Below are 15085 nucleotides of genomic sequence, written 5' to 3' on the forward strand. Positions count from 1 at the left end.
TGGTGCCCCAGACAACACTGTCAAACTATATGTTACACACAAGTTTCTTATCTGCATGGATGGAGGAAACTGCTGTCCCAAGACAGCCCCAAATCCATGGGGAGAAAAGGAGGAGGAAAAAGAAGAAGAAAAGAAAGAAGAAAGAGACAATCTGATGATAATATTATCCTTCTTTTGGATATCTTCCAGCTTCCTAAAATGTGAACAGTAGTAAACAGAACACCTCCAAAGTGGTCTATTCAAAACTTCAATATGGCAAGGGGTCTATGATCTAATTAATATGTGTATTTCCTCCAAAGACACACACCTCAACCCATCTTGTGCAACTCTTATCCAAACCTTCCCATGTATCCTTCATAGGGACTCCACTCAACACACTGAAAGCTCCCCTCAAAGTCCTTTGGCATGTGGTGGGTAAAAGAGAAGCACTCTCACTGTGCATCTATTTCTCATCCTTCCTTTCTGACTGGACCACTCCTTCAAAAGCACCCCTCCCTTCCCTAGATGCCATGTTTTATTGCCCCTTTTGGTGCACAAGGAGGCATTCATGACCTGCTGTGCTGTGCTAATGCACTTCACATCTGTCTCTCCAGGGAACTCTGGAGCACCTGCAGTCTTAATTCTTCAGAAACTGGTGTTGGTATCCCATGAATCAGAGCCATTCGGAGGGTGCTTGTTGTTTCTCTGACCTAGCAAGATTTCATTATTGCTGTAGGCTACCACCATCAGGAGCCCAGATAAGGCTCTGCTGAGGACAGAAAGAGGCAAAGGAAGCCCAATAGTTACTCAGTCTGATTTTTCATCATGCATCATATATGCTTTGATGATTCTTAGTAAAGATATATTTAGCACTATTGCAATCTGAGCATGTTAAACCCAGAATCTATTGGCACTCTGGGCTAATTCAGTTGCTAGCAATAAGCAGGGGATCTCTAAACAAAGTTATCTTTATGATTGGAGCTAAATCCCTAAGTAATGTCAGCTCTCATAATTACTAATCTCAAACTGAGAAAGATGTATGCTGCTGTAGAAAGTGATCTCCAGAAGTCTGCCTGTTCCCTGTTATCACAGAAAACTTTCTCATATTTTCATCAAGGATACTATTGATATGTGTGTAGATCGTTCTCATAAAGACTTTCTAGAGATGAGGAAGGAGGCACATGGGCCAATAATTATTCACTTTAGATGCACCCCTGACTTTTTTAGTGTACTAAGAATGATATATTACATAAACACTTTATCTATAGAAATGAGCATTTTAAGCATCTTAGGTATAAATGCTTTTGTTGGAAGTGTGGATCATCACTTAGCCAATTCTCCTTCCAGGGCTTGGTTTCTGTTGCCCAAAGCCAGAGCTGTGAGGATTCCAAGAAAGAGAAAAATGCACCCTTCTGTAAATACCCTTCCACATTAACATGCCAAGGGAACTCTCAATTGTTAATTCTTCTACCTCCTCTTCCTCCTCCTTTTCCTTTCCTCCTCCTCTTCCTCCTCCTCCAATCTGCTTGTTACACTCACTTCTACGCACACTGCAACCCCCCCAGTGAAATGTAAGCTCCATGAAGGCAAAATCATGTTTTCCATTTTGTCTTTGTAGTCCCAGAGCCTAGCATATAGTAGGTACTTAACAAATGCTGATAGGATTAAAATGGAGTTTCTTCTTTCAATATAGAGGCAAAACTACTGGCTAGTGAATGGGAAGAAACAGCATGAAGTAAAAGAGGGACAATGGAGGGAAAATGAATCTGTAGGGAGTATCTGGAGCCTGAAATAAAGGCATCCAACCCCAAGAAGCTTATGTCCTTCAGGAGTCCCTGGAAAAAATAGTAGCCGAGCTCTTTCCTCAAGAGAATATTTTATTTTTATTTCTCAGACATCAGGAGCATTGGAGAAGGTTCTGTGAGGCAAATGATCTTTTAAGGGATGCCTTTGAGGATATTTCACAGCCTGGAACAAAACAACAAAAGGGGATTCGTGACCATGGGATGGGAGTAGCCTGCTCCAAATATGTCAGAATGGCCAGCTGCCTGACTGCTTCTCATGGTATCAAGAGTAGCGGCCCATCATTGCTCCTCTGAGATTAGGTGGTAGACACAAGGCAAACTGGAGAAGCTGACACTGAATTCAGGGAAATGAGCGTTTATGAAGTGCCTGCAGGTGCCAAGAACTGGGCATGCAAGGGAAAAAATGACAAGACCGGCTACCCTCAAGTAGCTCACACTTTATTGGTTTTGTGGTATGTTTGGGAGAATAGAGGTCAACTCACCATGATCACCATGTCAGAATTTGTTCTATAAGGGAAAACAAGTCTAGGAATTTCCCATGAGTCCCCCCCTGCCTTTAGGTGGCTTGTCCTTTCCTATGTAACCTCATAATGTCAGTCAGCAAACATTTATTAAGCATTTGCTATGTTCCAGGCATTGTTCTAAGAGCTGGGGACACAAAAAAGGCCACAAACATGGTGGCTGCCCTCAAGAAGTTTACATTCTAATGAGGGAGACAAATGTAAATAACATGGTAATAAACAATAGGCATTTATTAAGTGCTTACTATATGCCGAGCCCTCCGCTGTGCACTGAAGATATAAATACAAGATTCAAGGATCATAAATTCTAAAAAGGTGGAACAGGACCATTAGGATTTCCTTTGGCCACATTGAGGGATGGCTTTTCCACTATGAACTCCGATGGTGACTGGACCCAAGTTTATCGAAATCCTTGGCCCCAACACAGAAGGAATGTTGCTCCTTACAAAATGGACTTTATCCTGCATCTATAAAGATGGGTGAAAATGATGAGGAGCTATGATGTAGCCAGACCCAAGTCATAGAGCAAACCTTAGTATCTGTGGTTCATCTTCCCAGAAAATCTGGACCTTGGAGGCCTCTTCTTAGAATCTGAGATCCTCAGATTGGAGAGGACTTCAGTCTCAATACAATGCCTTTGTTTTTCACTTGAAGTGTAAATAGGTACTTGCCGAAACAGGCTGAATTGAGCCTCAAACCTAACTAGGTCTTCTGCATTCTAGCCAAATAATCTCTCTATTATACTATGCTACACTCCCTTACCCCCTGCCAATATTACCCACAATTCCGATACATACGATATCATTCTCAATTTGCTTCTGCAGAAATTTCTAACTATCCATCTATACAAAGGATCCCTTTGAGAAAACCTCAGAGAAATGGATGCTTTGTCCTAAAATCAGTAAAGCCATAGTCTGTGATTTTGTGAGTCAAGTACTAACTCAGAACACAGCCCATCTCTAACTTAGTGGACATGTCTTAGGAGTCATCTGAGAATCCAAGGGGTTAGGTAAAATGCTCAAGGTGAAACAATTCATTACGGAGGTGGGACCTAGGCTCAGGTCCATGACATTGCCATCCCAGGCTGACTCTTATTTACTGTTTATTTGCCTCAGTCACTGTGTTTTGTCACTCACCCATACTTCAGTAGAGACCAGGTAGCTGGAATAAAACAGTAGCTCCTGGGTTTTAAAAAAGGGGGGAAACAGCTTCTAGTGGATTTAGACAAAGGCAGCTAGATTTGGAATGAACATTTTTGTGTTCAAATCATACTTCCCATATCTACTGGCAAGTCTTTTAACATTTATGAGCCTCAGTTCTTTAATTGGTAAAAAGGGAGCTAATCATAGCACTGATTAACAAAGGGGTTATTGTGATAATCCAGTAATATAGGCTATGTAAAGTGCTTTGCAAACTTCAGACTGCTAGATCATCATCACTCACAATGGCCAAGGCAACATGAGCAGGTTTGGGGTGGGCTGCCTGACAATCACACAACCTCTGCCCCCCCCACAACTCTCATGTTCCTTTCTAACTTTTCCTCACTTCACTTCTTTTCCCCTGTAACATTTTTTTTTCCCTTTTGACATCCCTGATATCCTCCCTCAACTTGACTCCCGATTTCTTTCTCCAAGACTGCCTCCCATGCTAATTAATGTTATGCATGCATGTTAATCTGATTTTGCCTGGGGCTGAGCTTCCCAAGAGCACAGTCAGGCTAGAAAGAAGGGCTTTTGGCCAGAGCCAAAGACAGAAGTCATCCTAGCCTTTTCACGTACTTGCCCCTTGGTCTACTAGGCTCACGTGACTTTCTTCATTGATACCTACCTGTATTTGAGATACAATCCAAGGATATAATAGTTGCCTCTCAGGGATGGTCAAAAGCCTCACTCTCAAGGAAGGACCCCTTGGAAGGAACTCTTTCTTAATGCATGGGCCCATAAGCCAAAATGGTAACCCCCATAGAATCAGTACCCAAAGAGCCAAGGGTAGAGATCCTGCACCCAGACAAGTCAGGGGAGATGGTCTTCTATGGGCAGTGACGCCCTTCTCTGTATATATTATTCCATCTACAGGCTGCCACCATAGCTAGAATCATTTTTGTTTCTTCAATTATGCCTCAATGAATCACCATTTCTGTTAAAGACTCAGATCAGACACCTCCAGGCCCTATGCCAGGCCTTTCCTGAGTGCCCCAGTTATCACTGCTCACTCCCATTAAAATCACTTAGGATTTATTTTGTAAATTATTTCTATTTATTTGTCTATATGTGCCCTTTCCATAATTTTTTCTTTGTTTTTAAGTTTAAATCATTATTTACTTATTTAATACTTTTAGTTTTCAGCATTAATTTTCAAAAGAGTTTGAATCACAAATTTTTTCCCATTTCTACCCTCCACCCACTCCAAGATGGCATATATGCTGATTGCCCCATTCCCCAGTAAGCCCTCCCTTCTGTCACCCCACTCCCCCACATCCCCTTTCCCCTTACTTTATTGCAGGGCAAGATAGATTTCTATTCCCCATTGCCTGTATATCTTATTTCCTAGTTGCATGCAAAACCTTTTGTTAAACATCTTCTTTTAAAACTTTGAGTTCCAAATTTTTTCCCCTCTTCCCCTCCCACCCACCCTCCCTAAGAAGGCAAGCAATTCAACGTAGGCCACATGTGTATCATTATGCAAAACCCTTCCACAATACTCATGTTGTGAAAGACTAACTATATTTTGCTCCTTCCTATCCTATCCCCTTCTATCCAATTTTCTCCCTTGACCCTGTCCCTTTTCAAAAGGGTTTGCTTTTGATTACCTCCTCCCCCTATCTGCCCTCCCTTCTATCATCCCCCTTTTTTATCTCTTTCCTCCTTCTTTCCTGTGGAGTAAGATACCCAATTGAGAGTATATGTTATTCCCTCCTCAGGTCAAATACGATGACAGCAAGATTCACTCATTCACACTCACCTATCCCCTCCTCCCTCCCAACAGAATTGCTATTTCTTGCCACTTTTATGTGAGATAATTTACTCCATTCTATCTCTCCCTTTCTTGCTCTCTCAATATATTCCTCTCTCATGCCTTAGTTTGATTTTATTTTTTAGATATCATCCCTTCATATTCAACTCACCCTGTGCCCTCTGTCTATATATATATATATATACACACATATATATCTATATATATGTATATATATACACATTATATATACACATTTATATACATTATATATATACATATATATGTATTTGTATATGTATGTATATTCCATTTAGCTACCTTAATACTGAGGTCTCATGAATTATACACACCATCTTTCCATGTAGGAATGTAAACAAAACAGTTCAACTTTAGTAAGTCCCTTGTGATTTCCCTTTCTTGTTTACCTTTTCATGCTTTTCTTTATTCTTTTGTTTGAAAGTCAAATTTTCTATTCAGCTCTGGTATTGTCACAAGAAAGCTTGAAAGTCCTCTATTTTATTGAAAATCCATATTTTGCCATGAAGCATGATACTCAGTTTTGCTGGGTAGGTGATTCTTGGTTTTAATCCTAGCTCCATTGACCTCCGGAATATCATATTTCAAGCCCTTCCATCCCTTGATGTAGAAGATGCTAGATCTTGTGTTCTGATTGTGTTTCCACAATATTCAAATTGTTTCTTTCTGGCTGCTTGCAGTATTTTCTCCTTGATCTGGGAGTTCTAGAATTTGGTGACAATATTCCTAGAAGTTTTCTTTTTGGGATCTTTTTCAGGAAGCGATTGGTGGATTCTTTCAATTTCTATTTTACCCTCTGACTCTAGAATATCAGGGTAGTTCTCCTTGATAATTTCTTGAAAGATGATATCTAGGCTCTTTTTTTGATCAAGGCTTTCAGGTAGTCCAATAATTTTTAAATTATCTCTCCTGGATCTATTTTCTGGGTCAGTGGTTTTTCCAATGAGATATTTCACATTGTCTTCCACTTTTTCATTCCTTTGGTTCTGTTTTATAATATCTTGATTTCTCATCAAGTCACTAGCTTCCACTTGCTAAAATCTAATTTTGAAGGTAGTATTTTCTTCAGTGGTCTTTTGGACCTCCTTTTCCATTTGGCTAATTCTGCCTTTCAAGGTATTCTTTTCCTCATTGGCTTTTTGGAGCTCTTTTTCCATTTGAATTAGTCTATTTTTAAGGTGTTGTTTTCTTCAGTATTTTGGGGGTCTCCTTTAGTAAGTCATTGACTTGTTTTTCATGGTTTTCTCTCATCATTCTCATTTCTCCTCCCATTTTTTCCTCTACTTCTCTAACTTGCTTTTCCAAATCCTTTTTGAGCTCTTCCATGGCCTGAGACCACTTCATGTTTTTCTTGGAGGCTTTTGATATAGGCTCTATGACTTTGTTGACTTCTTCTGGCTATAGGTTTTGGTCTTCTTTGTCACCAAAGAAAGATTCCAAAGTCTGAGACTGAATCTGGGTGCATTTTCACTGCCTGGCCATGTTCCCAGCCAACTACTTGACCCTTGAGTTTTTTGTTGGGGTATGACTCCTTGTAGAGTAAAGAGTACTTTGTTCCAAGTTTGAGGGAATGCACTGTTGTTTTCAGAGCTATTTCTCACAGCAAGCTCTGCCACACCACCACTCCTCCTCCCCCAAGAAACTCGAACCCGGACCTGACTCAGATCTTAAGCAGGTTCTGCACTCCTGCTCTGATTGGCTACTTAATGCCTCCCACCAAGTGAGCCTGGGGCTGGAAGCAACTGCATCTGTAGTTCTGTAGCTGCACCACCTCCACTAACCCCAGGGAGTTGGCCAAACTGTAAACTCCTTTCACTCTGTCCCAGAAGATTTTCCCACTAACCTTCTCTGTTGTCTTTGGTGTTTGTGGGTTGAGAAGTCTAGTTACTGCCACAGCTCACTGATTCAGGGCACTAGGGCCTGTTCCGCCTGGCTTCTGGTCTGGTTGGTTTGGGCGCAGCCCACGCTGGGCTCTGCTCTGCTCCCAGCTCCGTGTGTGATAGACCTTACCTAGCGACCATCCTAGCTGTCCTGGGCTGGAGCCCTGCTTCCGTCTGCTATTTCGTGGGTTCTGCAGTTCTAGAATTTGTTCAGAGCCATTTTTATAGGTGTTTGGAGGGTCCTGGGGGAGAGCCCTAGGGAATTCCTGCTTTCCAGGCACCATCATGGCTCTACCCCCCCTTTCCATCAAATTTAAAGTCCTTGAAGGCAGGAGCTCTTACTTTTTATTTGTGTATCCCCAGCACCTAGTGGAGTATCTGGAACATAGTAGGTGCTCAATAACTACCTTTTGCATTAAATCCAATGTTCTCCATGTCACCACTGGCTTGAACCTGTCCTTCTATTTTACTAGTTAACATACAAGAAAAAGTAGAAAGAGAAGAGATATTTTGGAGATATTTTGGCCAAACATCAAGATATGTCTACTTTGGACAGTAATGGACTGAACACAGAAGTCACTCGGCACAATCTAGAACACATGGTGGTTTTCAGATTTCAGCAGCAACTGCCATTGGTGTCTAGCACATGACTGTAGCCAGCATCCAAGCTGAATCAGCCAATCCCACTTCACACACATGAGATTTAGCTGTCAAGAAACAGGCAAGACTTTCCTTTGTGGGAAGCAAACTAAGCCAATGTCCAAGCTCCATACATACATTTAAGGAATCAGCAGGGCAGTTCTGAGTTGAAGAGACTTTTAAAGATACAGTATTTTCCTGCAGCTACAAAAAGAAATGACTGGGTATGGTTTGAACTAAGCAAAATGGAAAGAGTCATTTTCCTGAAGTCTCCTTCCCGGTCAATCCAAGCAATCACTCATTTACTGTCCAAACAGTATTGGGTAGCCCAGTTGACCTTGGTCAATTGTTCAGAAGGTCCTTAGGGGAAATAGACTTTCTCTGTGCACGGGAGATAGGAAGACCCCACAGGGACATTTAACAGGAGATTTAATGTTACTTTGGAGACTTTTTTGAACCAAATGACTGGCTAGCTAACTTCCAGGGGAGAGAAAATTGAATGTTGTCCCACGCTGTGCTGGCCACATTGATTTTGCTCTGCAATCATGCATGGTAGCATTCCTTCTTTCTATGGTACAGGAGATCAATGATGGAGAGAGCATGAGAACTCCAAAGCTTTTTGAGGAAAGGTACAGCCAGACTGGGAACATTCAACATGCGGTGCAATTACAACTCACTAAAGTCTTTAATTGCTCATACAACTCATAAGCAACTGGCACTTAAAAAATCTTCCTTAATTATTTTACATCTTGAAATATGCTCCACAGAGTTTTGATAATTTTGAGTCTTTGTTTGAGAATCTGTATTTCCTGAGATGAGTATATCAACAGCTGCCAATTTCATGCCAACATGTGTGCCTCATCTAATTTATAAGAGGGCTCAAATGGTTGGATGACTGTCACTAGGTGGCCAGACACAACCTCATGAGGTGATACCAGGCATCCAAGACCACATTCTTCTGGCTCTGCCCACTCAGAACAAAAGAGTCTGCTTTGCCATAGAACACCTGACTCAGGCCTGATGCTTTACAATGGGGCAGGTATAGATGACAGAAGTTCTCCTTGGAATCATGAGTGCCCAAGTTCACATCCTGCCTCAATCACTTGAAGACTGAGGCCCAGAGAAGAAAAGAGATTTTCCCATGGTCACAGAAGTGATGAGATTAAATTTGGGATGGAAAGACAAGATCTTTGGACTCTTTCTAACCCCCTTTCTACAGTACTTGCTCTTCCTCTCCAGGAGATGCCTTCACCAACACAAGGCCTATGTTGGCAGATGGTGTTGTGCATGACTACTGTGCTAGCATGAAATGGAAGACAGATCACTCTTGTGTCCCTTGGCCCTCTGGGGCAAGACGGGGAATAATGGGGAGAAACTAGAGAGAAAAGGGACTGCTCTGTGTAAAGAACTGTCCCAAAGTAGAATGTGTGAACCCAAGGGCTTGTCGGCTACCCTCTCAGTATAGACTTTACAGGTAAAATAGGGCAATCATTTATTGGGGCTGGATTTGGGTATAGAAAGGATTCTTATTGCCATAAGAGCTGGAGGAGAAGGTCTTTCAGGCCCTTTCTAAATGTCACATTTACTGAGTACACAAAGAATTTAAAACTGTTTATCTCAGATGAACTGCTTATGTGCCTAAGCCTCAGCTCTTCATCGGTAAAATGAAGATTAAAAAGAAGGGTCATTGCAGAGACAAAAGCCCTATGCATCACCATTATTGTCATTCTTACAGAGACAAAATCTGGACGCTGGAGACTCTTTCACAAACTTAGTGAATACTGCATTCAGGCAACGAACCCCTTTCAAAATCTTCCTAATCACTCCCCGTTGTCCATACTACCAACACCACCCTCACATCACAACCATTCAGCATAGAGAAGCCAGTGAAGGTGACCAACCATTCAGTCTAGAGATGTCAGAGAAGGCAATCAAGCCATAGCAGTAAGGATCCTTCCAGAATGTGAGCCCGCTCCCCATTCCTCTGCCAGCCAACATTTCACCTATGGCTAACAAACTCTCACGCCTGTTATTCGCCCTGTTCTTTTTTTGGCTTAGTCATCAACTGACATCATGCCCTTATACTAGTTCAGGGGTGGGGAATCTGTGCCCTTGAGGCCACATGTGGCCCTCTAGGTCTTCAAGTGCAACCATTTGACTGAATCCAAACTTCACAGAATAAATTCCCTTAAATGCCTCCAACTCTAACCCTCCAAACAAATTTTTCTCCACCTCTTTACTTCCAAATCTTCTCACCCTCAGCACTTTCTTGGGTCACTACCATCACTCTCATTTCATTTTCCAACCCACTCAATATCCTCCCTCCCTCCTTTCCTCTCTCCCTCTCTCTCTCCCAGCACTTTAGCTCAGTTGCCAAATCTTTCTAATTCTAGTGCTACCACTTCATGTCCACAGCTTTCTCTCTACTCATATGGCGACCACCTTAGTACAGGTCCTCATGACTTCTCACCCAAATTCTTGCAGTGGCTTCTCCTCCCTGATCTCTCTGCCTCGACTCTTTCCCCATTCTAGTCCATCCTCTACATAACTACCCAAATGGTTTTACTTACTTACATAACTGTGTCATTTCTGTACTCAATGAGTGACAGTGGCTTCTTACTCACTCTAGAGTAAAATACAGACTTCTCTGTTTGATTTTAAAGCCCTTCACAGCCTGGCCCAAACCTATCTTTCCAGCCTCAGTGGACGTTATTCTCCCTTCTCCATTTGGAATTCCATTCAACTGCCCATCTCTATATTCCTTAACCTCCTTATCCCATCTTGAAGCATTTGTTCTGGCTACCCCCCATGCAAGGGCTGCACTCACTACTCACTTTGGCCTCAGAGAATCCCTGTTTCTCCTCATGATTCGGTTCTAGTGCTCTCCCTCCCCAACAATCCAAATACCTCACATTCATTCTGTACATGTTATATATGCAGTTGTTCTGTCCCCATTCAAAGTCAATTGGCACAGTGGATAAACAGTTATTAAATGCCTAGTATGTGCCAGGCACTTTGCTAAGCACTAGGGATACAAAAGGAGGCAAAAGATGGTCCCCGCTTTCAAGGAGCTCATAATCTAAATAGTCATTGAGAGTAGTAACTATCTCATTCTTTTTCATTGTATCCCTAGCACCCAGCACAGCTCTGGCACATAGTAGGGACTTAATAAATCTATTTTTAATGATACGCCTGATGATACAAAGGCAAAATTAGAAGCAATTCTGTTCCCCAGAGAGTTAATTTTCTATATAATGCTTCCTTCTACCACTCTGCTCCATGTTGTTGTCTGGCATCCATCTAAAGGAGAAAGAGGCCTAAGAAGGTCACATTTCCATTTTCCCTGACAGTATAGCCCATAAATCAAGTCCCTGGTATTTCACATGGACAGCAATTCCCTTCATACAGATCACAGTGTTCTACAGCTTATTATATATGTTAGAGAGAGTTGCCTGAGACTCAGAGACATCATACAGCTAACACGCATTAGAGGCAGAATCTAAACATGGGTCTATCTGAACCTATGTCTGTCCCACAATAGATGTGCTATGCCACATTCCCTTTAAGACATTTCATTTAAAAATAGACAGACAGAAAGATAGATAGATAGATAGATGGATGGATGGATAGATGGATGGATGGATAGATGGATAGATAGATAGAATCAAATACAGTTTTAAAAGGCATAAGAACAGTGCAGAGATACTTAGTAGGAAGAACAGCAAAGGCTATAGGCTGTCTACAGATCCTGCCTGCATCTCTGCCTAATTGGTCTCAGCATCTAAGTTTCGGGCTTAGGTGTCCTGACTCCTCCCAGCTTGAGTCCCTCAGCCCAAATATCAAGTGGCTGCACGCCAGACTTACCCTTGTTGTACATATTGGTTGGAACTTGAACATCACTCAGACTGATGTTGACAGGCAAGTTGTTAAAATGGTCATTGGGAACCAAGATGAACTCCTTTCCCAGCTCCAAATATTTTCCCTCCTCATCTTGTTCATTAATCAGGACTGCGTTGAAATATTCATACTGAAAGAGGAAAACAAATGGAGTGACTTGTTACAATGTGTCCATATCTGATTTGGATATTCAATGAGCTTTTCAATAATTTTCCATTCATTACCATCCACATGTGAGTCTGTCTAAAAGAAAAAACAAGTTTCCTTCAATGTAAAGCTACAAAATGGGCCTGCCCAGCTGCACAGGGTTAAGGAAACGGATTAAGCCTGTGATTTCATTGTTTTAAGGAACTCCTATAAGGGCAATCCGTAAGTGCAGATCAGGACCTTCTCTGAAGCTTTGGCTCAGAGAATTTCCTAAAGAAGTTATCCCTTGTAAGTTATGTCAAGTTCATCCTGACTCTCTTCCAGAGAACAAATCTGGCCTCAGACACTTCTTAGCAGTGTGATCCGGGGCAAATCACTTAACCCTGTTGACCTTTGTCTCCTCATCTGTAAAATGAGCCAGAGAAAAACATGGCAAACCACTCCAGCATCTTTGCCAAGAAATGGCTGAACAACAGCACGGTGCCCGACATGTACTTTTAATATTAGTATCTCTAAAAGCCAGCCCATTTTATAACGTGATAAAAGCTCCCCTAGCACAATGCTTCCTCACTAGCTCTTTGCGGTTTGGCTTCCATCTCTTGCCACCTGACTCTAATTGCTTTTTTCCAAAGTCATCAGTGATTTGTATACTGCTAAGCCCAGTGACCTCTTCTCAATGCTCATGCTTCTTGACATCTCTGCATGGTTAACATGCTTTCCTCTCTGGAGTTTTTTGACATTGCTTTATCTTGATCTTCTTTTGACCTGTCTGATTTCTTGTTTTTCAGGCTCCTCTGTAAGATCATTGTTACCCACCCATGTTCTGAGGCCTTTACGTGGCTATACCCCACAGCTCAAGCTTGGGGCCTCTCCTTTGACTTGATTTCTCAGAGACCTCATTGTCTCCCAAGGATTCTTCTGTCATCTCAATTGAAATGACTCCCCCAATCTGCATGTCTCATGTTTCAGACCTCAAAGTCCACACCTTTAAATGCCACCTCCAAACCTCCAGTTGATTATCATGCAGCCTTCTCAAACTCAACGTTTCCAACACAGAAGTTATCAAATTCCATCCCTCTTCTTAACTTCCCCTTTTTCTTCCAAAGTCACTGCCATTCTATCAGTTATAAATATTTACAACCTAGGGCACATTCACACTCTTCCTTCATCCCCCAAACCCATACAAATCAGCTGCCAAGCTTTGTGGAGTCTAATTCCTCTACATCTTTATATATTTCTCCTACCTTTTAATATTCAAATAACAACCATGCTAGCGAAGGCCTTTAGTTTCTCTTGTTTGGATCATTGTATTAGTGTCTTAATTGGTCACCCTACCTTAATCATGTGGCTTATTGTAGAGGGCTCTGGGACTCAGGCACACTGGGATTCAACCTCAGACTCTTACTAGCTGTGTAACCTGGGGTCACCTTCCCTCCCTATGCCTCAGTTTCCATTTATTTAAGAAAAGGGATTTATATTGAGTCTCCAAGGTTCCTTCTAGCTCTGAATCTATAATTCTGTGATCTTATGGTCCCCTCTCTAATTCATCTTGCAAATAGCTGCCAAACTCATTTTCCTGGAGCACAGATTTAACCAAGTCCCCCTCACAAGACCCTTCATGGCTTCCTTATCACCTCTGGGAAAAAATGGAGATTTTTCTGTTTGACATTTAACATACTTCACAAGGTCACTCCAGCCTAGCTTTCCAGGCTGATCCCACTGAAGAGACTGTGAATCAACAGATAATAGGAGAATGTAATTACCAGAGGATAAAGCTTGACAAATTAATAAATTAACTTCGGACTTGCACCGTTAAAAATGGGGGTTGTTAGGATATCAAAAATAATATTCTACATGTGTTTTGTTTTGTTCCATTCTGGATAGCAAATAATTTTCACTGGAAACAAAGAGAAAAAGACTCAGAATCAATGGACTCATCCTAGGGTCCAAGAAGATTCTACCTAAGCTTCCTCTTTGTTTCATCACTTTTGAGATCATGATGCTGGTCTTTTGTGACCCCAGGTAGCCTCTATTGGCCTCTTTCAGTATCACCTACTTGATACAGGCCTTTTGACTACTTCTTAAAGGATCGATTTCTTTGGTCATGGGTGGAGTAAACCAAGAAACCAAGGGAGGGAGCTGTCCAGCATCTGAATCTATAGGGGAAGCTGGAAGGTGGGATCAGCCACACATCTTGAAAGAGGATCCCAGATGTAGATCTGGAAGGAATTTTAGCCATCATCTAATCCAGTTGGGAATTGATGCCTACAAGCAGCATATTAGTTTAGACTTAGAAAATCACAAATTAACATTATCTATATCTTAGTGTATTTAACTGTTTTGTCAAATATTTCCTGATTACATTTAAATCTGATTCTGGTCCCATTCAGGCAGTCTAGTGGTTTGGCACCTCAGATCTAATCCCCCTTCCCTCATTTTACAGATTAAAACAATGGAGACCAAGAGAAGTCAAATGGCATGTCCCAGGTCACACAGGTAATACATGGCAGATCAGGGATTTGAAGCAGTTTCTCTGTCCTCAAATCCATGCTCTTTCTAAACCACCATGCTTCTTCCCTGGGATGCATACCTGCCCAGAAGAAACAGTGCTTAGCTGGACACTTTGAGGCAAGCAAGCCTCTCTGTTTTAGGTTTTGGCTTTTGTTTTTTTCCCTATTTGGTGACTATCACCTCCAGGCAAGTAAAGAGATGAAAGAACTTCAATTAAAACAAAAAATGCACAGGATAAAACCATATGAACACACACACATATGAATACAAAAACATAAGAGTAAACATTTATCACAGCACTTTCCACAAAAAGGAACGGAAATAATAGGCCAAGCTTGCATGTAGGCACTGATGATTATCCTTCCACTAACCAGTGGCATGCATGATCACATGGGTGAGTTATCAGAGGGCCGCTTCACGTCCCCCTCCCTCAGAAGGTTTCATAGTACACAGAACATCGAGAAGATGATGCATGTTATATATTATGTTAAATGACATCTTAATCTTCCCAGGACCAAAGCACTTCCCAGAAAGTTAACAATGCTAAGAGGCCCAAAGACTTCCAGGCTATTGTTCCCTATAACTAGAAATTTAATTTATTGAAAAATGAATTGTATGCTAGTTTTCAACAGAATGATGTGATAATTTCTTTTTTTTCCTTTTCCCTGAGCTCTTTTTTTGTGTTGAGATCTCTTATGAGGCCTTTAATTTCCAA

At 41.6% G+C, this 15085-nt stretch overlaps 1 protein-coding gene across 1 annotated transcript in view; it reads right to left on the minus strand.

The window, feature by feature from the left end:
- Positions 1-15085, minus strand: part of CACNA2D3 (calcium voltage-gated channel auxiliary subunit alpha2delta 3) — a 748342-nt gene that overhangs the window by 649119 nt on the left and 84138 nt on the right. The window contains exon 3 of the mRNA XM_036739688.1: positions 11680-11842. Within this exon, the coding sequence (XP_036595583.1) occupies positions 11680-11842 (163 nt within the window). The remainder of the gene's footprint in view (positions 1-11679; positions 11843-15085) is intronic.

This window comes from Trichosurus vulpecula, chromosome 9 (assembly GCF_011100635.1).
Source record: "Trichosurus vulpecula isolate mTriVul1 chromosome 9, mTriVul1.pri, whole genome shotgun sequence".
Classification (NCBI taxonomy): Eukaryota; Metazoa; Chordata; class Mammalia; order Diprotodontia; family Phalangeridae; genus Trichosurus; species Trichosurus vulpecula.